The sequence below is a fragment of the Calidris pugnax genome, unplaced genomic scaffold (genome assembly GCF_001431845.1).
Source record: "Calidris pugnax isolate Ruff unplaced genomic scaffold, ASM143184v1 scaffold2, whole genome shotgun sequence".
Lineage (NCBI taxonomy): Eukaryota > Metazoa > Chordata > Aves > Charadriiformes > Scolopacidae > Calidris > Calidris pugnax.
The window spans coordinates 313,314-340,818 of NW_015090766.1; the positions used below are offsets into that span (position 1 = coordinate 313,314).

At 40.4% G+C, this 27,505-nt stretch overlaps 1 protein-coding gene across 1 annotated transcript in view; it reads right to left on the minus strand.

Annotated features, from left to right (window-relative positions):
* The window catches only part of RASEF (RAS and EF-hand domain containing), a 37,249-nt gene extending 9,914 nt beyond the window's left edge, over window positions 1-27,335 (minus strand). Inside the window, exons 1-12 of the mRNA XM_014936023.1 lie at window positions 26,886-27,335; window positions 12,408-12,554; window positions 11,630-11,720; window positions 8,778-8,873; window positions 7,592-7,669; window positions 7,015-7,130; window positions 6,182-6,250; window positions 5,211-5,295; window positions 3,745-3,836; window positions 1,696-1,930; window positions 513-650; window positions 271-418 (exon numbers count right to left, since the gene is read on the minus strand). Coding sequence (XP_014791509.1) covers window positions 271-418; window positions 513-650; window positions 1,696-1,930; window positions 3,745-3,836; window positions 5,211-5,295; window positions 6,182-6,250; window positions 7,015-7,130; window positions 7,592-7,669; window positions 8,778-8,873; window positions 11,630-11,720; window positions 12,408-12,554; window positions 26,886-27,265 — 1,675 coding nt within the window. The 5' untranslated portion in view covers window positions 27,266-27,335. The remainder of the gene's footprint in view (window positions 1-270; window positions 419-512; window positions 651-1,695; window positions 1,931-3,744; window positions 3,837-5,210; window positions 5,296-6,181; window positions 6,251-7,014; window positions 7,131-7,591; window positions 7,670-8,777; window positions 8,874-11,629; window positions 11,721-12,407; window positions 12,555-26,885) is intronic.
* Between the last annotated feature and the right edge of the window lie 170 nt (window positions 27,336-27,505).

Sequence of the window (27,505 nt, forward strand, 5' to 3'; positions counted from 1 at the left end):
ACTCCCTTTTCTGGTGCTTTGTGCTGTTCAGGAACAGGCTTTGTGCTTTGCACAGAGAAAGTAAATTGGAGCAGTATGCTATTATGCACTCCAAACAGCAGTTAGGCATTTCTAAGCTTTAGTACTCAATTAGATCTCACCGCCTAAGAAACTGCATGTGTATGTATATTCAAGACACCCTGGCAAGCAATCACAGAGAGTAATCTTTTCACCCACTTCTGCAGAACAGCAACGAAATTCACTTTAGTATTTTAAGAACAACAACTATACCCAGGGTTGCACTGGTGTTTCCTCGAAATTCATTCTTGCAAAGTCTCATAAGGAAACTGGACTTTCCCACTGCTGCGTCTCCGGCGAGAACAATCTTGTAGGCCTTCTCCGAGCTGGGGTATTTCTGAGCACATTCGCCCGCATCTGACTGAAAATAAGAAGAACCCCCCTGTTTCAACTCATACAGAGAATATTCCTGATGTCAATTTTTATTTTTATTTTCTTCCTAAAGAACTGGTTACCTGAGGGGTGAGAGCAGATATGTATTTCTTCGTTGAAGCAACTGAGCTGCTTCGACTTACTGGCCGTGAGGGCTTCCAGTCTAATACTGTACTGCTGTTATCAGGACTGTATGCCTCTTCATCCCTGATCTCCGGAACCTGAAAGCACAAGCCAGTCTGTTAGCTCTGGTGAGAAAAGTAGGCTTTTTTGGAAAGGCACAGCTAAGACTGATTAAAACACTCGTCTTAAGAGTTTGGATTAAACAGAGATAAATCACCCAATAGAGCTGTGCAATTCTAGTATTGTGATCATTCTGTTCTTATTCACATTTGCTGTATACTATAGCCTACATTTGGTCCCTAAATGTGTTTGCTGTTTGGCATACGTGCTTTTTCAGTACAGTTTCCAGATACAGCAAATCAATTTCCATATAGAAAATTTCAGCTTAAAAAAAATTAATTACAATAAACAAATACTTTATATCAAAGGAAATTAAGAATTTTGCTGCAAGATATTACTCTCTATGCTAAAGTCAAGCTAAATGAAATACAGCACAGCTGTAATCTGCACTACTCATAGCATTTTCAGCTGCAGAGACTAAATGTCTCTACTAATGCACTGTAAAGGATCTGCACTAAAAAAAGCTCTGTGTTACGCTGTGTCTGCTACTTGTCTTGCTATGTAGTCGTCAGTAAAACTCTCCATTTGACTAACAATAAAATGGACACAGTAACACATTCTTACATGTCTAAATTCCCCAAAATCTAGTGTTTAAGTGAATGCATGCACTAACAATATTCTTTGTCTCACATATGTGATTTTTTCATTCACTGCCACAGCATAGTAAGAAAAAGTGAATCGAAACCTGTTTTACTTCTATAGTATCTTCTTTTTAATCATTAGAAAAGGGCTCCTGTCTGAATGCTGTTTAACAATCTTCAAAAACCAGACGTACTTCAAAAATGAAGTTATTACCTCAAAAATCTATGAAAAAATGTCAAAATAAATGTTTTATTTTAAAGAGGAGTGGCTATTTATGCACTCTACAAAAAAACTCTAACTAATCTTATTTAAATGCATATAACCCAGATACTTAGTTTTAACTGGCCTATGGGCAAAGATCCATTTAATATTAAAAACAGGAAACTAATTTTATCTCCAACCAAAGGTCTTTCTCAGAGAAGGACTAAGTCGAGCACTTACATCTGTATCAGAAGCATCACCACCAAAGCTTTCTTGCATACACTGTGACCTTTGAAAAATCCTTTGATGCCTGTATTCCACTTCTGAATCATACTCATTTGAATCTCTCAGGGTAGACAAACCACTGTCAAAACAGCTCTCAGGTAAGCTGTCAACTTCACAGTTTATCCTTTGCATAGGATCACAAAGGGCTAAAGAATCATAATCTTCATCCACACAAGAGGAATGAGATGATCTAATAAGAAAATATTGGAGGGGGGAGAAAAAACATTAGTCCACCATTGTTTTTCCCAACAAAATCTGAGCTATTCTGGGATAGTCAATACTCAGAAATGCTAACTATACAGTTTAAGACATACAACAATGTCTACTTCACCTTTCTAAATTTATTTTTCAATCATATATCTTAGGATGCTCAGATTAATTTACATAATCTATATTACTGATGATGGCTTCCCATGTCTCAGTAAGAATGTCTATTTATTCATATACAGAAAAAATAATTGTTTAAAAAAGATTCAGAAAAAGATGTATTATGAAGATACCAAAGACGGAAAATGATAGTTCATGGTTTAGCTAATTTGGGCCTATTCTAAGACACAAAAAATAACCTTGAAATAGCGTATCTAATTTCAATTAATGCATTGCTCACAGAGGCATGCAGGCCAATAAGTAACAGCTATAAATATAGAAAAAAAAGGGTAACCAAGTTCAGGAGATCAGCAATGGTGGAAAAAAGTCACTGAAACGCATTTTCTGACAGTTTGGCAGTTTGGTAGGCTACGCAAAACCTAAGGTTTTACACAAAGTTCTTTTAAGAGTGAATCTTAAAAGAAACAAACTTTAAAAAATATATACTACCATTAAAATCATTACCCTGCTCCTGCAGCAAGACAGAAACAGGTACAAATTAAAGTGAGGTAGAAAAGGTCTCCAAGTCACAGCAAGAGAAGAAAGAACCGGTTTGGCTCTGTCCTATGGGACACGGATGTGAAGCACTGAACTGGTAGAGCAGACAAGATCAGCATCAACTCTTGTAAAGACAGTTTGCTGCCATAGAGGCTGGGACCTCCCAGTGCAACGGCACATCACAGAAGAGTACACAGGGGAGAATCACCAAATTATGAAGCTGTTACTGACTCAAATACAATTCCTCCCTGCAAGTCACCCAAACAGGGGTGACGAAGGCATCACTGTCCCATGCGAAAACATCCAGAAACATCTATTTTACATCTTTTCAGGCTAATGAATAATCACATGAATGAAGGCGATCTTTGCTGTGAAATATCACAGCATCCATGCTATTTGTATTCACACACTGACTAGCCAACACCACACCACTGAAATACAGAGGAAGGGTGCATGCTGTAACAAAGTTAAGCTTGTCAGGCATTTCCTGAAATAAAGGTCTTTAGAAGTTAATTTTCAACCTCACTGAAGCATGAATTCAATGTTGGGAATTTCATATGGGCTTAAAGCAAGTTAGACCAAGATGTATGATACAGCTAAGAAATGGAAAAGTATACCTATTTATGTAAACTGCTTAAAACATGTGAGAATCAAAATCAGTATCTCCTAACACTGATCTGATGTCAGGAGACAGAGCAAGTACTGAAAATGAACAGGTTTTGGGACATTTGTATCTGTTTTTGTCTTCTGATACTGCTAAGTCACACCTGATAAGAGCAAGTTTTATTCCTACCACATAAACTTTCTTCTGAAGTAGCTTGCATTTCTCACTTTCATGGGAATGCAAGGATTGCATCATGTGGAAGGTTTCTTGGAGACAAGGAAGGAAGACTGAGAATCAAACTAGAATCAAAACAGTCCAAGAGTACACAAGATGCTATCTGAACTCTCCATAAGTTCATGATTTGCACTGAAAAGAGTTTTCCTGAGCTTTCTGAAGTCATTGAAAAGATTTCTATTGACTTTTGGACCATATGCTATGGTTACACACTCCTTCTGAATCAGACAGAACAACTCCTTCTGTTATTGACAGTATTTGCCCTAGTCTTTTTAAATTCAATAAAAGCAAACCCGGCTTACCTATCATACCGTGGGTTTGGAGGAGACTGTCCACCATTAAATTTAGGACTGCTTCTAGAAATGGTACTTCCTGGTGAGGTGTTTGCTAACCTCTGTGATAGACACATAACAAATGCATAATAAGTTTGATGAACACAGTGCAAGCATCTAGATTTGTCATGAAAAAAAGACTGCATCATCAAAATTACTACTGTGTATTTTCATTTATATGCAACTACTTATTTTTAATTAAACCTCATGCTTTATATAGGACTGGATGTCAAAAGGGCCATTACAGATATCATTTAGCTTCCACTGTTGCCTCAATACTGAACCTGCTAGCCACACGCAACCATAAAAGACAACGGAAATTCCAAGAGGATGATGTCATTGACTAGACTACACCTGAAGACTTTGAAATGCTAACCTTTTAAAAGTAATATTTAGAAAAATGGCATATTGACTACTAAAGTGAAAAGAGAAATGTGACTGGCTGAGCTAGCTTCAGTAGTGATACCTCCCAGTTCTTGTGTGAGAGCGTGAAGGAGAGATCCCAGCTGACAGGATATGACAGAGTATTTCATACGTTCTGCTGCCCCTCTACATGTTTATTCACTGGGAACAGTTTCCTCTGTCTTCTCTGTAATCTGCCTCCCTGATGTTTCAGGGTTCAGCAAAAGGAAATGGAATCTCTCGTTGCACCTGCAGTGAATCTCTGGTAGCCTGTATCAGCAAAAGGCACTTGTGTTCATTGCTGGACAACAGGCAATGACCCCCGTTTTCCTCCTTCCTGGCCAGTATTGTCTGTGGAACCATTATTCTGGCCCCATCCTTCTAAAACAGTTAATTCCTTTCCTGATGATGCAAGGGCTTGCCCGATCATTAGTTCTGGAGTTTAACGTGTTTCCCAACATTGCAAAATGCCAGTGCAGAGTAGATTTTTTGTAACTTTCAAGCCTTCCTTTCTCACCTTTGGAGGCTGTCAGGTTACATCTGTTAAAACAGATCCCTCCACAGCTGTGATAGCCCAAAAGGGTCTTACTGATGCCCCTACTATCAACAGTCCCTGATATTAATTTTCCCAGTGACTTGCCAGGAAAACAGTTCAGATTAGGTTAAGACTTTTCTACTAAAAGAATGCAGTTTTCTGAAAAAGTGTGTTTTCAGGACACTGCCATGTACATAATACAAACATATTTCCTTTAGTGCAAGAGAAATTGTTGGTTTATTCACCTCATTGGATACATTCGGCCACAGCATATTTAAAAAGTCGCTACTTTCCAAAGCACTTCAGAAAGGAGTTGTGCTCTAATAAAATTCCATTATTTCACAAAACATAAGTAATATCTAACAAAATTCAGCTACACAAGTGTAATCCCAGAGCGAGTCCACTGAAAAAAACTCATTTTTCTGGAAGTACAAACTTGCATTTGGTATGTTAATTCTTAAACCTCCTAATACAACATAAAAAAATTATAAATACATACCAATGATCTGTTGTACTTGGTCAAACTGTTTTCAAGCGCACTTCTTAAACCATCGTTGCTATCATGTAGCTTCCTATTAGCTGATCTAGCAAGGAAGTAAAATAGTTTAACTTGCAGGAGTAAAGAAACCATTAAAAATTATGCAACTTATTACAAATTAAATTAAAAAAACCACATATATCAAAAAAGCTTTTTGTTTCTCTTTAGATAAACACTAAAGAGTAATGTGGAACTAGAAATGTGTTGTCATGTACTCAAACAAATGACCATACATGTAAAAAGCATAACGTTTAGCCTCCAGCAGCAGCCCAGGAAACCCTGTTTCACTTCTGTAGCATGGTCTGTGGTCAGCTGAGGGGAAAAAAGACACTGTAGGAATGGCCGCAAAAAAACCAGCTACGGGGTAGTTAATTGGTACAGCCATTTCTGAAATAGAAAGTGACTACCCTTTAAGTACTGCTGAGATGACTCTAAGGATAGATGTGGTTCAGCTGCTTGAAAGAAAGAATATGTTTAGGATAAAGGCATTAACTAAAGATATAAAAAAGCTATTCACTGTGACCCTCATTGAAAACAAATGTTTGCGCGTCCCGTGTATAAAACTGCACGCGCTTAGCACTTTCCAGGTAACAGTAAGACAGGAAGTTACTGGAGGAGCCAAGTCAATAAAAAAGGAGCCACGTAATAATTTTTGTAATAGCAGTGACAGACCCAAATCTTATTCATCATATCATAAAGAAATGAAAGTCATTGAGGCTAAGAAAAAAAGAAAACTCAATGAAGAATTAGTGTCTCTGTAAAATAGTAGAGTTAGTAACACAGGACCTCCTGTGAGAATTGATGCCATTTCAGTATTTTTACTTGGCATTTTTTCCCAAATCTCATCCCAGACTTTTGCATACAAAAACATTTACCCCCTAATATGTTGGCACATAGTTTGTTAATAAAAACCTGAATTACTGAGAACATACTGAAGTATTTCAATTTGTCGTTCCAGATTATCTCTGTCTTCAGTATATTCTCGAATCATTTCTAGGTCTCTGAAAAAAAAAAAAACCAAACCCAAAGTTATACTTTACAGGATATCCTTTTTTATTTTTATAATATTGCTTTGACAGAGGGCAAAAAGAGGTGAAAAGATATAATTTCAATATTTCTGAATACAGTTTTCCTATGTTTTCATATTTCTGCTGAAATATGTTAAAAGCAGTTTTATGCAACGTAAAAATCACTTGGTAACTTTGTTGATCTCTGCCATTATATCTCAACAAAGACTGTGAATGAAAAATAAAAGATCTGCAAAATAACCATGTGGACCTTTTCCCTTTACCCTGAAATACCATTTGTGTTATCTGAATATAACCACATAATGAAACTGTCATTTACGGTCCTTTAAATGAGTATCTAGAAGCAGCTTTCATTCACTTTAGAAAAAACTGGTCAAGATCAATGTGGTAGGCTTCCAAAACTATTCTCCCTAATATTCATACAGATACTCATCTAAATGCAAGTCACGGAGTAAAACATTGCCTGATTCTATAACTTTTACTCCTAACTGAAGTCCCAGTCATGGGCTTCCTTGCCAGATTATGAGAGTGCATCATATCCAGAACTTGCTCTCTCAGAAGCCTGACAAGAAGTGAACAGCAGCCATGGCATACTTTGCGAGGTGACAAATGCATACCTGACATTTCTGGCAAATTTAGCAAGTAACAGTCACCAACTGCATACATAATAACTACATCAGACAACAGATTATTATTTTTTTTTCTAGTGAAAACATTATTATGCAGAAGTACCTTACCTCTCCGTGTTCAAAGTCTGATCTGCATACTCGCTTTTCAAGCTATCTAATTCACTCTGTAGAAAAGCTATATTTGTTTGTGCTTCTAAAAGATCTTTCTTAAGTTTCTGATTTTCCTTAAAAAAAAGGAAAATATTAGATGTTAGCTGTCATAGTGATGTGCAGAAAATGTTCCTATATTATAATGGTAAGATAAAACCCACCAAGTTCAATTAAATGAAAATTAAACACAAGAAGATCTCAGTATAAAGGGGGAAAGAAAACGAAAGAACTCTAAATCAACAGAGAAGTCAGGAAATTAGCATACAAAATCCACTGAATTTTTATTTTTCCATTTCAGTTACACAAAACGGGGACTGTATTATCTCAAGCCATTTCTAAATGTTATACCTAGAATGTGCATGCATTTACACAGAATAGAGTTTTTTCCAAGTTAAAGATCCTCATACACTTATCAACAACTTTTAAAGGCTATTTCTTAGCTTACTAGTACTAAATGTAAAAAAAAAAAAATTACAAAATCCATACTGCAGAGGCTAAAACTGAGAGTAAATTGTCAATGATCATAATCTCTTACCAGCAACATATCATGCATTCTTTTTTTCAATTCAATCACATCTTCCCTGTGATTTACGTTTTTGGATTGCTCCTCCAACTAGAAGGATAAAAAAATGTGCAATTAATGTACATTACTGATTGTTCCGAGTCAAAGTACAAAAAAGTAATGGAAATCATATTAAATATCCCCTAAAATGTTTTACACTTATTAAAGTTTTTCACGTCCAGAGTTTTCCCAACTGTGTCAGTAGGCAGCATTACTCCAAAAATCACAGACTTTCTATACATTTTTTTAAATCAATACTTTAAAAAAATGTTTAATGAGCATTTTGCACTCTGTACATGTTGAATACACATAACTAGTGACAAAGAAGCCAGCTATTGAGAACATATAAACAGGTGTAGCCCCACTGAAGGGAAAAAAAAATAAAATTCTATACTGCCTCGGGTGCAGTGTTTGTATTACTACAAGCTCTCATGTTTCTTGTGAGAAATGTCTATTTCTATCAATGCTCTTCTAAATTCAATTCAATATGAAGAAACAAAAATATATTCTCATTGGTTCCTATAATTCTGTTAAAACTTATAACAAAAACCAATGTTAAAATTAAACTAAATTAAAAAATAACCCAAACCAATATTCATATGTGAAACTTCAGTTTACCTTATGCTTAGGTACCAAATGAAAAGATCAGGCTGGAGTTAGTTTCAGACTAGTAATAGCTAGTTCCACTAGTAATTTCAGTTTAAAATTACAGCTTAAACCCACCTCTACCATGAGAGAAATGCACTAACAGCTAAAAGGCACTATATTACTGTAAAATACTGTATTTGGGTTGCCAATTTCATCTAAATCTATACATTACAAATACTTAAACACAATATATTAGACTATTCCTAATGTATCAAATACAAGAGTAGGTAACAGCAGTGTTAAGAACTTAAGGGATCTAGAAAATTATTCAGCAACAGAATTTGGCTAGTCATTTGTCCCTTTCTGAAGTATTTCCATAAACTACACAGAATGAATACAACAGCACAGAATGACAACATAACCTAAAAAAATTATTTGCAGTTGCCATTTACAAATAGACATTAAATTAAAAAGCTACAATTATGATTATCCGTCTTGGGGAAAGCATTTCATAAAGTCAGCATCTCTTAAAACACTTTAAAAACTCTTGCTATGACTTCAAATCACTTACCTTTTTAAGTTTTTTTATTGTCACTTGAAGATCCCCAACTTCAGTATCATACTGGCGCTTTAGCTCATTTAGTGCTTCTTCAGCTTTTCGCTTCTCCTGCAATATGTTTAGTCTCGTTAAAAGTTCAGAGAGGTTTCAAATGTTTATTAAAAAAACGCTTTCATCAGTTTGGAAACTACAAAATTTCCCCTCAAATTAATGTGTGTAATTTTGTCTTTCCATTACATCAACCTGCATTACATCAACCTGCCCCTTCCTTAAGATCCACATATTCTGATTCTGTAATTGCAGTACACTTATAAAACATTCATAGAAATAAAATGGAAGATATGTGTCAATTCATTGTTTTTCACATCATAGTCTCCTGTGCTAAACATTCTGAATGTCTTAAAAAAAACCTGAGAGAGAAGTGTTCAAATTTTATTTGTACATAAATTTACATGGGTATTGCATGTATAGGAGCACACGCATTGCATATCACACCTGCACACAAATCAGCGCATTACATCCTTTTTTGCCAACCTTTGGTCTTCTTTGGGTTGGCCTACAATACACTAGGAGTAGCATCACTGAGCCACCACCAGTTACTTATTTCTGGTTTGCTTTTAAATTTTTTTCACTTCCGAGTGTTGGAACGCTACAGGTTCTTGTTCAGTAAAAGGTATGCTGATGGCAGCATCTTTAGTTTCATATGGCACTTGGTCTGAGTATCAAAACAAGTACGCTATTCTGAGTTTTACTGTCATCGAAACAGATTTTGAAAGGAAGTTACGTCAAGTGCAACGAGAAGAATGATACGTTCTGCATGCTGTAAATGAGTATGTGCTTGACTCATTCCAGTCACTCCCAAGGGACTTTAGTGCACGGTTTCACACCACAAGAAACCAGAATACAGCAGTGATATGTGGTGCCAATGACACAGTTTGAGTTTTCACACAGAAAAGACAGACACGGACTTTGCTCAGAATTCAGTGCGTTCCTGTGGGTGATGCTGACATCTGTGTGTCAAATGATAACCCATGTGTAAAAAGGATAATCAAAGATTCTCTTGCTGTTGGCCCTTACATGGGACTCCTAAGTATTGTCTGGTAACTATTTGCTTCCCTTGAAGAAACAAAATATAGGATAGGCTCAACCTGCAGATACTGTCATGCAGACGCAAGTGTCACAGTGGCATGAGTGAGATCATTCTGACAAACAATAGCCTTGAGTGCAGGCATTAAGATTAATGCCTTAGTACAATCCCACAAAGTAAATATCTTACATTTACTCTCAGGGCGTTTTAGTAGGTGGAGTATGTGGGGCCAGAAGCTACAGGGAACATTCAGGACTGAAAATGAAAAGCTCACTGTGAGAAACAAGTTACAGCCCATCTACAGCGTATCTATAGCTAGGTGTGAACAGTGAAATCACAACCCATGCAACCTGGCGACAGTTTAAGCACTTTTTAGAATGCGAAACAAAGATTACATGTGGATAATACTTAGCAGATGTGTTTTTTACATAATGTTAGTACATAACTGCGGAAGTTCTCAGAGTAGGCACACACAGATATCCCAGTCACCTTTTTACAGTAGTGAAAGAGTCTGCAGGGCTTTTTTCAGTGATCTACCACTTTTTGCAGAACAGAAATTCTCCAGAGCATAAACATCAACACTTTAGTCTCTCTGGAAATGCAAAGCTTATCTCTACTGAGAGTTGCATTACCATTAGTTAAACATGTTATGATACACTGTTTTTTCCCCAAAGTGACATCTTGTAACGTTTTTATGTTGCCTTATTTTGGTTCAAAGAAAACAACTGACTTCTATGGTTTGATAGGAGTGTTTCCTCTTGTATAGAAAAAGATGCTGCTTGAAGCAGATCTATCAGAATATCATTTACCTTCACAGATCAATCAGTGACCTATTTAAAAGCAGCAAGTTGGCAGACTGCACTTTGCATCTTCTGATTCTGCAAACGCTTTGGTGAAAGAACCCATACCAAATACAAAGATGTTCAATATACTGTGTGTCCTACAAAGCAATAATTATGCCTATGGTATATGTTTTCTTTAATGCATTTCTTATGTCCACATGAGAACACTTTCACAAACTGTTAATCTTATGCACATTAGAAAGTTAGGTTTATCTTACATGAACTTAGTTCAACATAAAGCAGACAACACAGGCAGGGTGGGTTTTACTGTACTGCTTTCTGCTTAGAATTACACAGCCACATGTGGCTCTAACATATCTTTCAATGGGTAACAGGAAGAGGACTATTGCACTTTTCTATCAAGACAACAAGCCGGTTGAAACAACAGCCAAAACTTGAGCACATTGAAACAGAACTTCCTATCAACTTTGGGAAGTCGGGACTCACATATTGTCATCACAATTACCCTCTCTTATGTCTTTAACTCTCTAATATAGCCGCAGGATAAGAATGGGGGAAACATCGATCACCACCCAGACAGATACACAAATTAGGAACAAATGATCTAAGCATTAATTTCTACAGAAATTAATCTACTAGGAGAAGTAGATTCCATTCTTTTATGGTGAAACGCCCTTTTCTCCAATCTGTTTCCAAAACTGGTCTCAATAATAAATTTGTATAGGCCAGCATGTTCTCACAAAAGAGAAAGACTTTTTTCTTCTTGATTCATCACATCTGAGCAGCCATTCCTCTGGAGGAAAGCATTAAGAGAATACATTTTTGATCTCACAGATAGCTTCTTTTCATCCAGGCCCTGCCTTTGGCTGCTTAGAGGCAGCCCATCAGGATCAAAACCACACCTGGCCACCGATCCTGCTTAAGACCACTGAGAGTTTGGTAATTACAAAATTCTGTAAATATAAAATACTCACTTCCTTTTTAACTTTGTGCTCTGCAGCCTGTATCCGTTGTTCCATCTCTTCCTCCAGCTCACTGAGCTGAACTGCCGCTTTATCCTGAGCTCTAAAATTTAAAAGTAAATACTATGTTAGGAATTGCCCTCTGGCTTGATAGAAATGTTGTGTGAAACACATCTGCCTACCTCAGCTGAAGCCAATTAGACAGGCAGACATGGAAACAGTTTAACATTGCCCAGACCTTGAAACTGGTATGGTTGGGAACCAAAATCATAAATTAATTTGAAGATACAGGCAAATCATATTTTAAATAACAGCTGACAGCTGATGATTAGTACAAAATACATCCCATCTGCATTTTGAAAATTAAGTTACAGAGATAAAAGGCCCTTCTGGTTATCCTACGAAGAGACTTCAAAAGGACAACTACAGCAACTTGCACCACCCACGCACACAAGATCTCTGTCCTGAGCTAAACTGTTTGATTTTGGCAGTAATGATGCAAGATTGAAAATGGCGAGTAATTACAATAGGTAAATACACCCCTTGAAGCTGAAGAAGCAAAGAATATGTTTTCTAAAATGAAAGTAAATGGGCGCGTATGCTAAAAGTCAAAGTTACAGCCAAGGAAAAGGAGGCAAAATGGTTTATGATATTAAAATAAGAATAGACCCAGCAAAAATTTCATCCAGGACTCATCCAAAATGTGAAGCAAGCTGCTCTATGTGCTTATGCACATGTGTATGCATATAAACTAACCTTTGAACTCAGTTTATGGAAATACTCACTATACCTTTTTACGGCAATGGCCAAAGTTTCCATCTCTGTGCTTTGAAGCTTGATCTCTCGGATGAAGTTCTTAATGACATGTTCGTACGGCTGGATTAATCTTGGTTCCGCTATGTGTATGTTCTGATACAGAACACTGACCTGCTCTTGTCTGAAAAAGAAAGATACCATTTTAATGCACATATTTGGAATAATGTTCTATAACAATTTTGAAAAATGCATTCTTAATTAAGATATTCCCCTTTTTACATGATTTTTAAAATTTCAGAAGTTAGATACAGACTTTGAACGTTCAGTGTAGTAGATCTGACTTATTCTAAATTATACTTATCCTGCCTGCTTCTCTACTTTAATATAGTTACTGTAGAAAAAACTTTTTAGCTTAAATATTTCTTTTGTTCTTCTACTCATGGTGTATTGAAGAGCATGCCACTGCAGTAACCCATAACTTATCTCAAGTTATCAACTATCTCAAGTATCACAATCTCAAGTATCTCAACTATCTCAAGGATCACAATCCATGAAGAAGTTCATGACTTTAGGAGTCTGATAAGAAATAAAATGGGTATGAATGCCAACTACCTAAGTTAAAATGGATGTTTAAAGACAGGAGAGGGAAGTGATCAAATCTTCTCCAAGAAAAAAAAAAAGTATGTTCCCTCAGCTATTGGACTTCTATTATTTACATCTCCTGTACCAATGTGTGGCAGGAGGAGAGCTGTAGGGAAAATGAGAATACAGCTCTTTAATTTAAGACAAAATATTCTGGTTTAGACAACTGCACTCCTCATAATGCCAGCCCTGTTTTACAGCCCAAAAAATACATTGTTTTAAGAAATTAATTCTGTATATGATTCTCATGCGAATGATAACAGATGGAAGAAAGTTTCTGTAGACCCTTTTGTTATTAAAAGCCCTCTTGAAATTTATACCGCTTCTTAAAAGCTTCCCGAATGCAGGAATAGTATATTCTGATTTCCATTTCATCTGGACTCATTTACATAGAGTATATGCAGTCTTAATCATCAAAGCAAAGACTCTTGACAAGTTATAAAAACGAAGTATAGAATAAGCAAAGCACCAAAACATTATTACAGAGGTTACTACATAAAAAGCACTGATTTCTGGTCATACCACTAGTAACACCATGTGCTGCCCTTTGTGCTACATGCCAACTAGGTTCCAGTATCTGGATTACCACAAGGCAACACACCAGACAAAATCCTCTAACAGGATCTAGCAGTTGCAAGGAAAATAGAAACTGATTGCCACATAGACAGAACATGAACAGGTGTTGAAGAACTTAAAAGTTAAATAGAAAAAAAAAAAAAAAAAGGAAAGAGAAGATCAAGTCTAGAAAGATGGAGGAAGCAGGCCAGTAATGACGAATATAGCATTATCAGTGGCAGAAATGCAAACAAAAATAATGTTTTGCCAGTTCTAATCTAATACCATATCTAGAATATCACTAATACATGATCTCTTTTTGTTGTTAAAGGAAAGCTTAAACTCTGATTTAATAGTCCTCATTAGACAGCCATTTTCCTACTACTGTGGAGGTAGTACTATTTAATACCTTCATTATGTGTATGATATCTACAATCAATGTATATCCTCTGCATTTTTTCCCCACTTGAAGCAATTCCACAGCCTAGATTATCAACATTGCAGCACTCCACTTCTTCTATGTGATTTCTCCACTGAGGGTATAGCTTATTGTATTACAACAGTACCATAATTGTTACTGTAGCTCAGATTCCCACTTTAAACAACTGAAGTATTTCAGGACACCACAAAACCTGTTTCCAGCTGAAATGCTGACATATTTCAATATACAAAAACATAACTGCAGCACAAAGAAATACAGATTTACTGATGCCAGGGATATTTCTGTGTAAAAACACATTTCTGTCTTGCAAAGGGTATCCTTTACAAAAGCAAACGCTTTATCTGTATTCAGTATTTTCAGAAGTTACACTAAATCTAGTGATCTGAATATCCTCCAATGTATGCACAAAATTTCTTTGTCAAAATATATTTTAAACAGAGTAATGTCAAAGTTTAAATGTCACAAATACTCACAAAAACACACAGATTTATCTGACCATCAGATGCTACAAACTATGTATCACTATAATATATCACTAAAGAACTCCGTAAATATATGTTCACTCAATTAATAATTTGCATTTAAAAAACTGTTAAGAACATTTTTCTTAGCAACAGCTTTGTGCTAAAACAACACTGACATTATCAGCACCATCAGAAACATTAAAATAGGACACACACACACACACTCTCAAAAAAAAATTGGAGACTTAATATCCACTTTCTTTTCATTCTATACTATTACAACATACAGACAAACTAATATTTCTGTTCTAAAGGGTTTACAGAGGTTTGGAACAGTTCTGATGATAGCTTGTATAATAAAATAAGCCTGAGGTCCAGGTTCATCAGATCTCAATTAAAGTTGAAGCATACAGCAGAACTGTAGCATATAGACACTGATTTCCAAGTGCACGCAGCTGCACAAACAGTAAGTTCAGTATCTCAAGGTATTAGCATTTACTGAACTCCTAGTTGAATGCAATTCAACTTGCATTAACACTGGGTAGGGCTGAAGCTGGAGTCTGATTGTACTTCAGACATTACAAAACGTAGCCTCTCCTTCATCCCTCTGTTCGAAATTCAATTTAGTTTTGACAGCTGGACTCAGAGCTGGTAACGTATGCTCCATTTTATAAATTCCTAGCACTTCAGCAGTTGTCCTTCAGAGCTGCAAACTGTTCACCAAAACAGACAATAAACTATTCCAGAATAGTTTCAAATTTTAGATAGCAGACATTGTGCATATGCAGAATTAGCTGCTGAAGAATGTCACTTCTTCTAACAGTGGAAATATCCACACTGTCCTTTAAATGAGTCACACGTAAAATAGCAATGGCACTAGCCACAGCGAGATGGACAGAGTTTATCAATCTTCCAAGGTAGACAAATACAGCACAATTTAGATTAACCTATATGATTTTTTAGATATACAAAATACAAACACGAAATCTGTGTTCTGAAATCTTCTTTTTTCCTTTAAATTTCCTTTAAATTTCACCAATAAGATGCTTACCAATAATCTTGTTTCCTAAAAAGCAAGCAAACAGTAGGAATATTACTTGTTACTTGATGCTAACATAAAATATTCACTACTCAAGAAAACATTTTCCCAATCACAGGTCACTGAATTAGGGTTGGATCTTTAAGGATCTCCACAACTTTTTTCATAAGATTATAGGATTACGTTGGTACTTTATCTTTCTCACCCCACCTTGTCCAGGATTAATCAGCTGCTGCTTTTAAATCAAATGAAGCTACACCCATAAAACTACCCTGCACCTCAAACTGTACTACAAATTCTGTGCTCAGAAATAGCACGTGCATCATGTTAATACCAGAGGCCTCCCACCATACAGATTATTCATGGAAGTACAAAATTGAAGGTACAGTCTCTTACGCTGATGGGAGTAGAGTATCAAACAATTAGTCTGGCCTTTGCTCACTGTATTTTGCGCCAGGAGCAGAAGACATTTGTAGTAGAAGACTGCAATGCATTTCTGCAACTTTTCTTCACTTTACAAGAATGCCACAGCCACTCATTCTTGCAGCTACTTTTCCAAGTGTATGCAAATACACATAACAGCACCAAAGACAGAAATCAGCATCTCTGTGCTGCTGAGCCTCTGCAATACAGCTAAGTCTGCTCTAAGATGCAGTAGTAGCCAGAAGCACTACTTAGCTATTGTGAGAGTTTCTTCTCCCTCTGTGACACAAAAAAAACCCTTTATATTTATTAGCCCTCCTTAGCCCAGTGACCAGCTACCATCCAGATGGATTCAAAATATCTCTGTGATCCCATTTCATGAAGCAGTACTTAGGCTTAAAAAGATACAAAAAAGTACCCGTACACTCACAACTGTGCAGGATCCTGGAAAGGGCCTGGAAGGCTATTTTAAAATTGGCCACTGAAATTCTCAGTGACTTACCTGAGTGCTTCTGTGGCAACTTTACAGGAAGTCTTAATGAAAAACATGACTCAACAACTACTGCAGCAACAAAAGAATAGAGGAGAAATTGAAGTTATGCAAAAAAATTGATGGGACTCTGCTTAATCATTTATGCCTTCAGCAAGAAGTATAATACTCTTTCATGAATTGGGAAGATCACTATTGATTTAAGCACTCCAAGTATCCTTGATGAATTAGCAGCAAGCACGTGTGATAATATTTTACACAGGATACACAGGATTTTAGGACGATGCACTCTATATCAACATGCAGTGAGTACTGACAGTTGAGAGGAATTGTTCTGAATTGCCTCTTTCTGTATTTTCAATCACTTCCTTGTTTTCACATGCTTTGGTAAATATCAGTGACACTGCTGCAGCAGGACAGATTAGTTGCAATAAATACTGTCTAGTTTGTTTGTTTGTCTCCAGTTCCTCTTGAATACACTTTATTTCTTTCTGCAAATTCATTAGTTATTCAAAATTGTTTAATAAGGAAGATTTCACAAATGGATTTTGCCAAGCTGACTCCTGAACTCTTAATAGTCTATCCTTTTGCTGGACAAAAAGACAACCAGAATTTTGCTGAAACTGAAGCAAGAGCATTCATCAGAAATGCTCAGGCTTGCCCTTTAAAACTGGTCTTCCTTGAAATCATGAAAGCATTTTTATATGGATTTTGCTGCACCCCTTTAAGTTCCACACTAGCACAACTGTAGACCCAAATACTAATGCATAGAAAGAGCATTTTTAGATATTTATATATATCTATAAGATGAAAGAAACTGTCGCTTTGGACCATCTGGCACCATGTTTACACCACCTACCATGGACACCTTTCTGCTGCTTCTGCAAAGTACAGACACAAAACACTAGTACACAAAAAGTATAGTACTCTGACCCAGTACTGCTCTGACTTTACCTGACCTCATCTCAAAGGTTTTATAACATAAGCCGTCTGTAAAATTAGTAAGTGTAATTAGTAAATATTTGCACTTCACGTAAGACTTAAGCAAAGTTACTGCATTCACATGGTTTCAGAGAGTTCCTGAGAGAATGACGGAAAGAAAATAAAACTGACCTGATGATAATGCAATTTGTATTGTAATAGATTTAAAATACCATGGTAGGATACAGGTGGAGCAGAAGAGAGGAGAAAAATAAATTAAAAAAAGAAATAAAAACAACACTGGGATTAGAGATATCAGATATTTAGATTTTGTGAAGTGCCATAACTTCATTTAACCTACAAAGCTCTGCTAATTCCTATCAATTCATAGTATTATTACGTTTTGTTCTACGTTCAGTGACTATTTGCCCGATGATCGACATTCTGAATGCGGCTCAGAGAGAGCTGATGGAATTCATCAAAGAAGAATAACTACAGTTGCTCGGTATCTCACTGAATTTCACTGAATTTCACTGAATTTCTAGAGTTGGAAGGGACCATAGAGATCATCTAGTCCAACTCCCCTGCTGAAGCAGGATTGCCTAGAGCTAGAGCATGTTACTCAGGACTACATCCAGGCGGGTTTTGAAAATCTCCAAAGAAGGGGACTCCACAACCTCCCTGGGCAGCCTGTTCCAGGGTTCCGTCACCCTCACCGTGAAGAAGTTTCTCCTCATATTTGAGTGGAACCTCTTATGTTCCAACTTGTGCCCGTTGCCCCTCGTCCTCTCGGTGGGAACCACTGAAAAGAGTCTGGCTCCCTCCTCCTTCAACCCTCCCTTGAGATACTTGTAGGCGTTGATAAGGTCTCCCCTCAGCCTTCTCTTCTCCAGACTAAAGAGTCCCAGCTCTCTCAGTCTCTCCTCATAAGGGAGATGCTCCAATCCCTGAATCATCTTTGTAGCCCTACGCTGGACTCTTTCTAGTAGTTCCCTGTCCCTCTTGAACTGGGGAGCCCAGAACTGGACACAGTACTCCAGTTGTGGCCTCACCAGTGCAGAGTAGAGGGGGAGAATGACTTCCCTTGACCTGCTGGCTACACTCTTCCCTATACAACCCAAGATACCATTGGCCTTCCTGGCCGCAAGAGCACACTGTTTACTCATTGCCATTTTACTGTCCACCAGGACCCCTAGATCTTTCTCTTCAGTAGTTGCCTCTAGCGGGTCCACCCCTAACCTGTATTGGTGCCTGACATTCTTCTTCCCCAGGTGCAGGACCCTACACTTTTCCCTGTTGAACCTCATGAGGTTCTTCTTTGCCCAGCCCTCCAGCCTGTCCAAGTCTCGCTGGATGGCAGCACAGCCCTCCGGGGTGTCAGCCACTCCTCCCAGTTTGGTATCATCAGCAAACTTGCTGAGGATACACTCTGTCCCCTCGTCCAGGTCACTGATGAATATATTAAACAGCACGGGTCCAAGTATTGACCCCTGGGGGACTCCACTGGTTACAGGCTTCCAACTTGAACCTGCTCCATTAATAATTACCCTTTGGGTCCTGTCACACAGCCAGTTCTCAATCCACCTCACTGTCCCCTCATCCAGCCCATACTGCCTCAGTTTCCCAATGAGGATGTTATGGGAGACAGTGTCAAAAGCCTTGCTGAAGTCAAGGTAGATGACATCTGCTGCCCTCCCCTCATCCAACCAACCGGTTATGGCATCATAGAAGGCTATCAGATTGGTCATACATGATTTACCCTTGGTAAACCCGTGTTGCCCACTTCCAATAACCCCCCACTCTTCAACTTGTTTGGAGATGACATCTAGTATGAGTCTCTCCATCACCTTCCCAGGGACAGAGGTGAGACTAACTGGTCTGTAGTTCCCAGGGTCCTCCTTCTTGCCCTTTTTGAAGACTGGAGTGATGTTGGCCTTCCTCCAGTCCTCAGGCACCTCTCCTGTTCTCCACGACTTCTCAAAGATGATCGAGAGTGGTCCAGCGATAACGTCTGCCAGCTCCCTCAGCACTCGTGGGTGCAACCCATCAGGCCCCATGGACTTATGAATGTCCAGTTTGGCCAAGTGGTCCCGAACCTGGCCCTCCTCTACTAGAGGAAAAATTTCCTCTCTCCATACCATCCCCCTTGCCTCTAAGGCCACAGATTCATGAGGGGCAGTCCTAACAGTGAAGACTGAAGAAAAGAAGGCATTCAGCAACTCTGCTTTCTCCGTGTCTTCCACTACTAGGGTGCCCACCTCATCCATCAGTGGGCCCACATTATCCCTCACCTTTCTCTTGCTGTTAACATACTGAAAAAACCCCTTTTTGTTATTGTTAATATTGGTGGCCAAGCTGAGCTCCACTTGAGCCTTGGCCCTTCTAATTTTCCCCCTGCATATCCTCACCGCTTCATGGTATTTCTCCTTATCTGCCAGGCCCTTTTTCCAAAGATTATAAGCCTTCTTTTTGTTCCTGAGTTCCAGCCGAAGCTCTCTATTTAGCCAGGCTGGTCTTCTTCCCTTCCTGCTTGATTTTAGGGACTTGGGAATAGCTTTATCTTGCGCCTTTAAGAGTGCCTCCTTGAAGAATGACCAGCTTTCCTGGGCACCCTTGCCCTCGAGGACCATCTCCCAAGGGACACCCCCAATCATGCTCCTGAAGAGGCCAAAGTCTGCCCTTCGGAAGTCCAGGGTGGCAGTCCTGCTGGCCCCCCGCCTTGCTTCAGTGAGAATTGAAAATTTTATCATTTCATGATCACTTTGTCCAAGACGGCCTCCAACGTTTACATCCCCCACAAGACCTTCCGAGTTAACTATCAGCAGGTCCAGTAGGGCACTTTCCCTGGTCGGTTCCCTCACCAGCTGCGTTAGGAAGTTGTCTTCCACGCATTCCAAGAATCTCCAGGACTGTTGCCTCTCTGCTGTGTTATATTGCCAGCAGATATCAGGGAAATTGAAGTCCCCCATGAGTACAAGGGAGAGTGATCGTGAGGCTTCTGTCACCTGCCTATAGAATACTTCATCAGTCTTTATATCCTGGTTTGGGGGTCTATAACAAACTCCCACCACAATGTCTGCCTTACTGGTCTTCCCCTTGATCCTTATCCACAGGCACTCGACACTGTCATCATGCATATTGCTAAGTTCTAGGCATAGAAGACTGTTCTTAACATAATCTCACATGTGTTCACTATGTAGTTACCAGACAGAGGATGCTATGTGACATGGGCCACTTAGCCTGACCCCAAGGGTGGTATTTTCAGTAGAATTTTCCACCAAAGTTGTACCAAGTACAACAAGGTAGTGGAAAACTGGAGGAAGTCAAAGATGTGCCAGTGATGCTGTAAAACCACCTCATTCACATGGTAAAGGCTCAGTGTCTCCACTGTTGCTGTTTGGCCTTATGTTTACCTGGGTCTGCTTTAGACAAGGTGAGCAGCAGAATTTCAGGGCCCACCTGTGCAGAGCAGTCTGAGGAGCACAAAGCAGCAAAGCAAGGCAAAAGCTCACTTAGGCAGGAGCAGCACATGGGCTGTGTCAGGCTTAGCTGGGTGAGGGTTATGTTAAGAGGAAAGGTAGACCATAGCATTCCACAGCAGGCTTGTTTCTGTAGGTCCTTCAGTGTACATCCATATCTTCCTCAACACCATACCTTGCCAATTACCAACCTCTGTCATCACTTCTATCTTTTTTTTATCCATGTTCTTACCTGCAGAGTGATGGTCCCCAAGCACTTTCTCTTTGTTTCCTTGACCCAGACACCTTTCAAGCACTGGAAAAATACAGCTTCTATTTTTGTAGGTGCAGGTAAAGGCAAAGACAATCACCACTACACTTAAACTTGTTTTCATGCTGATAATATGCTCCTGTTCTGAAGTTTTAGAACACTATTCTAATGACCTCTTCCCAGTCTAGGTAAGCTTGTAAAACTACTCCCATCACTTGTAGCAGCTCTGATCTGGTATGGGCATGAAGTGATGAAGTACAAGGTGGTCTGAGCCAGGAAGTTCTAAGCTGGGTGGTCAGAGCAAGGGAAAGATCAAGCACCGTGCACCTGATGATTGTCCTTACAGTGGAGTCCAATAGTGTATCTGTGCCACCAAGAGATAAATACCTTTTTCTGAACAGCAGACACATTTGATATATGATCTTATCAGCCACCAAAAAAGATCAAACCACAAAGGATCTACTTTTGCCACAGCTGAGTGCCTAACACTTTCTCCTAGATTAAGTGTCTTAAGGAAAAACAGGCTATGTGAAACATTAACACAGTGTAAAATTCAAGGTATTCCTCAACCTGAAGAGCTCAACCTCAAACTATGGATTTTTGTAATACTACCTCTTCTTTTTCCATATCTGCCCCTTCAGAAACAGGCCACATCAAAGAAGGTGAACAAATCTACAATGCCCAGATGAGAGAGTCTGGCCAAGGACTGATTCCCAGTCATTTTCAGTGTTTCCAAGGAATAAACATGGTTCCTTTCCTAAAGTCAGAGGTGTAACTTGTAGCCAGTAGAGCAGGATGGAAAAGACTATGGGATAGGCAGGGAAAGATAAAGTCTGTGGAAAAGGAGAATGATCTAAAGAATATGGTTATGACAAATGCTGGTGTGACACGAAAATACCAGGAAAATGAATGCTACAGTGCTTAAGAAATTTGGCACAAATACTGTTTGGATTAAAGCAAAAAACAGATGAGCAGTAACACCTGAAGTGGCTCTGAAAGTCTTCTAGCTCACAGAAAGACATCCATTACACTTCCAGAAGAATACATTTTTCAAACCCCTGCTGTGAGATGTTTTAAAAGAAAAGACATCATTCTTACAGCAGAGATGCCCTCGCCAGCACTTTGACAAAGGGTGACCCAGCATTTGTTTCTCCTCAGGAATTGCCTTTATCCCCTCCCTGGGGAACACACTTTGACTTCCAAGGAAATTTCTCTAGCGCTGCTATCATGGCTCATCATCTCTTGGAAGGAAACACAAATTGCTGACAGGAGTCGATGCTGGCAAAAATCCATCCTGACTCATGATGGCAAGAGCACAATAGGTTTTGGGCATTTTTTATGCAGCAGAGCCCCTCTCCTTTGCTGTAGCACAGCAGAGTATCCCACAAACATGGCCTGCCTTCACAGTTTAGGTAGCTCATGTTAAAAACAGCACTCTCATTTTATCATGTCCCCCAGATCCACATTTTCTATACAGCTCCAGATTACATGATTGGGGGCGAAGTGTTATCATAATCACATCAGGAGACTTTGGAATTGCAAATCTCACAGTTTGGCAGCACTGAAATCAGAGTCTGATAAACAGTCAGCTTGGCCCAAAGTACAAGGCACACAAGTAAGATGAATCCCAAGACTAAGAAGCAAAGCAATGACACGAGGATTCTCAGAAGCAGAAGAATTTAACTTGAAGCAGGGATACAAGGTCTCCTCTTCCACTTAATCCACCCATTCATGCTCAAATTAATTTAGTACATTTTCCAATCAGATTACCCTATTTGCCAAATATCACACAAAAGCTGCCTGGTAGGGCACACAGCAGACACAGTCCCAATTCTTTGTTCTTTCTGATTGAAGGTCTTTGATATTAAAATTTCAAAATGTATTTTCCGTGAAGCTGTTTGCCTGTAATTTAAAGACACAAATAACTGTCAGAGCATTCGTAAGTAGAGGTTTTCTCTTGAAGCGTCAGTGGATGTTGGATCATTCTTTGTTCAAGATGAGGAACATAAAAGCATTACCATTAGGAGACTTTCCACATGCTTAAAGAAGCACATGCCTATCAGGAGCATGGAGGGAACCTTTCAAGCTTACCACTGAAATCCAAACAGATCCAAAGCTGGCCACATATTAAAAAAGACCACAACACTCAATAACATGGTCAAGGGCTAATCCCTTCCTGGGCAGGCAGTACACTGGAACACTCATCGCCTAGAGCATCAAATAAGGAAGTTTATTAATTTTTGTATACTGCTGTACCATTGCAAATACTTCTTAAAGTAACAAACTAACAAACATGCTTAAGTTCTCAATAAAATAGATCTCCTGTGGCTCACACAGGTATACAGTTGGCAGTCCACTACACATAAGCCAAAGGCACTGCAATCTTTCATGTTTAATTACTCATTATACCTGATTGAATATAAGACCACAGAAAGGTAACTGCATTTTAAATGAAATGAATGTGAGGAAAAAAAACCCAACCCTCTACACAATTCCACTAGAATCTGACCTCACACATTATATTAGGTCATCAGCCTGGAAAGACTTTCCACTTTTTTTGTGCTACAGTCACAATTGCCCACTGAGCATGTGTAAAGACTATGGCAAACAATACTTTGATCCACAGTGACCACCTTATCAAGAAATCTAACTGAATTTAGTCCCAAAAATCCATTCAGATGGGGAGAGAAGGAGCAAGACTGAAAAGAAACTCCATGATGTTACTCCTCCTGTTTAACCACAACCAATACAACCACAGCTCCAGCACAGACATGGATGTTTTAAAGCATAACCTAACAGAACTGAGCAACCAACACATCAAAGTACAGGGAGGCAGGATCCATCCCACAGGAAAAGTATCTTTTTCAAAATTAATGAAGCCAAATTCATAATACACTTATTCTAATACATGCTTATTTTAGTACCTGGAACAAGGCAGTGCCTGGAAGTAAACAATATTGCATCTAATGTTTGCTGCTACACTGAGGACTGGGTCAGGATATTGATCTGTTATTGGGTTTCGCACCTCATTACAGAGGCTTATTTATGGCTTTTAAAAGCGCAGTCACAGAAACAGAGGCTGAGCCATGTGTATTGGTATCAGTAAAAAACCTCCCCTTGATTTCCACGGGCATTCAACCAAGCTCAAGAACGACAGAGACCGCAGCTGTTCACTGTGCAATTTTCTCCTGACTTCAGCCCTGGTTTTAGCTCCCTACTTCCATCTGCTTTATTTCATACCTTCCATCTCACAACTTCCTTGTTTTTCTCTCTATAACCCACAATAGCATCAAAGCACATGTGCCAGAGTTTTGCTATACTGCGGCCAAAAGGCACAGCATTTTGAAGTACTGAACCCCAAAATGATCAAGATAAAAACCACATGATCGAGATGAAAATGTGGACAACTCCAGTCATCTGGATTTGAGGAGTTCCTTCTTTGTAATTACTTTTCTCACCATTCTCAACAGCAATGTTATAGCAAACATATGAAGAGTAATGAACCACAATGTGAGGACACTAACTGTTTTATAGTATTGAAGATACAGATGTGTTCCAAGCTAGGCTTGTTTTTCAAAGTACTGCCTTTCCCTAAAAAAAAAAAAAAAAAAAAGAACTGCTAAAAAAAAGGAAGAAAAATACTTTAAATAATAAGATAAATAACTTTTTTGAAGTACCAGCTTGTTCTTTGTGTGTTTTTGTTACATTCTTTTGCTTAAAATCTCTCCCATGCCCACTCTCCTCCTTCATTACTTACACAAGTGGTCCTAATGATTTTAGGGGGAATACTCACGTGAAACAAAACGTAACACGTATGTTTTAACCAAAAAAGACCTGGGACACACATGGGAAAAAGTTCAGCTGTAGCACCAATCTGCTTCTGCACTTCACGACAGGAAAGAGAGAGAACAAGGAAACAAAGGGCACACTGTTCTTAAGCTGACGTTGGCACACACCTAATAAATACAGCCAACTGCAAAGGATGTTCAAAGCCATTTATAAAGCTGAACATGAATAGGAAGCATTTACATCAAATTACTGCCCACCTGATACACATCTGTTTAACTGTCAAAATTTAGGTCTGTTTGCAATTTTGACGTGTAAGCTTCATAACACAAATGACATTGTGTCATGATGAATTTAACAAAACTAAAGGACGTGCCTGCACAGTCAAGCCAACAAAAGCTATTCCCTTTCCCTCTTAGACAAACAACTGGACTATATTCAAACTGTGCTGCAAACATAGTAACCAAGATACTGACATAGGCTTATTACCAAAAGGAGACAGACGCTTTCACAAGCCACCACTGTTCATGAGTCAGATTTTTTTCAATGTCGAGTCAGATTTTTTCAATCTCTTGTTGAGTTTCTGTCTGGCTTTAGGTTAAGTTACGGATTGCTTCTGCAAATTTTCAACCAACCGGTTTTTTTTCATTATTCCCTCTCCACAGAAAGCAAGTATGTAGCAAGGAAGGCATCATGAACCAGGCAACAAAGATCTGTATAAAGTTACACAGAGTTTTTTGTTCTGTCTGAAATGGAGCAGTCCAATAAAACTAATCCATGTCATTTACCCTTCCAGTCCAAAAAGAAAAAAGCAATCAATTCCAGTTGTGCACTGCAAGGAGCAGATTAAGTAACTGAAAGCTCCTCTGAAGAAACTTTTCACCTCACAATCCCAACACATGTTTGAAAGTGGCTAGAACCAAATTATTGGTGCAGATAAGGATTTACGGTGCGCTAGAGTGACCAGGAGACTGGTACGGTAAGAATTTGCCAATTATTTGAGACACGCTCCTGTAAAACAACAAACTGCACATTCAACTTCATTGTTACAAAAGTTACACAGAAACTAACGTGCTTTTATTAGCTCCTGTGTACCTCCCAGCCAAGACTGGATGCAACTTGACAGCCTCTCCGGATATATTCATGCCCATATGTTTTTGTAACCACCTCCTAACTAGCTGCCAGGCCCTTAAACTCAGATTGCTCGTTTTCCAGCTTAAATTACAACTTTCAAATGAAGCAGAACAGGTCTGTATTTTTTACGGCCAACATTTTCATACTAGTTTTCAGCACCTGAGGATTCAGGCGGGTCACTGCAAACCACCAAGACGTGTCCTTGTCAAACGGAAGGAGCTGGGTAGTGACAGAGCCGTCCGTGGTCCATCAGGCGTTGAGCCCAAACCGAGCTACCCCCCAGCTGTCTTCATTTCACGGGCACGGAGGGAAAAAAAAGCCCTGCGGGGCTCAGTTCAGCGAGCTGCTCGGCCCCAGAGCCGGACCTTGGCAGGGCGCTAACCTGGGGGCAGAGGCGGTGCTGCTCTGCCTCCACGGGGAACGGGAAGACGCGGGGGGGAAGGAAGATGCTGGGGACCGGTCAAGGGATAGCGGGGCGGGGGGAGAAAAGTGTCATTTGCGGAGCTCGGCATTCCCCGCGTTTCCCCCCCCGCCTCGACTTTCCCAGGTGGGTGTCGGGCAGAGCAGGCGGGAGGATGCCAAGCAAGCAAATGTGAGAGCTGGGAGCCCTCCGCTGCGGGCAGCAGAGGCGGGGGGGGGGCTCCGCACACCTACCGGGAGAGGGGCTCAGGACGACCGCCGCCGGCGCGGCCGTTCCCCGGCAGGTATTGCATCAGCGGCGGCGGATGCCAGGAGGGCCGCTCCCCCTCGGGCGGGCGGCGGGGGACGGATGGCCTCCTGCGGGCAGGCCCAGCCCCGGCGCTGCCGCAGCCCCGCTCCCACCGGGGCGGCCGCCCCTCCCGCTGCCCGCGGGGGACGGTGTGGGCGGCGTCGGGCCCGGGCCTTACCTGGGGATGTACCTCGCCTCGTCCCCGAGCCGCACCTCGAAGTCCCGCCAGGGCTGCTCTATCCCCGCGGCGGTCCACGCCGCCGCCGCCTCCTCCTCCTCCTCCTCCTCCTCCTTCTCGTCCCCCTCCGTCTCGCCGCCGCCGGGCCGCCGTCGGGTGGCGCCGCGGAAGCCGCGGGCAAACTCCGGGAAGGTGATGGCCCCGTCGTGGTCGCTGTCGAGGCGCTGGAAGATCGCCTCGGCCTCGGCCGGCCGCACCCGCAGCTCGGCGCAGAGCGCCGCGAAGTCCTCCCGCTCGATGCGGCCCGAGCCGCTGGCGTCGCAGGCCACGAAGAGGGCGCGCAGGCGGGACAGCTCGTCCCCCGCCGTCTCGGGATCCATCCGGGGACGGGACGCGACGGGACGGGACGCGACGGGACGGGGGCGAGCGGCGGCAGGCCGAGCTGGAGGCACAAAGTTGGCGGTGGGCTGGACGAGGCGGGCCGGGCCCCGCTCCGCCCCGGCGCTCAGTGGGGCCAGGGCGCGGCCGGGAGCCGGGACAGGGCGGGCCGCAGGTGGCGGCTCTCGGCCCTGGCGAGGCGGCCCCGGGAGGAGAGCAGGCGGGGCCGGCGGCGGGGGGGG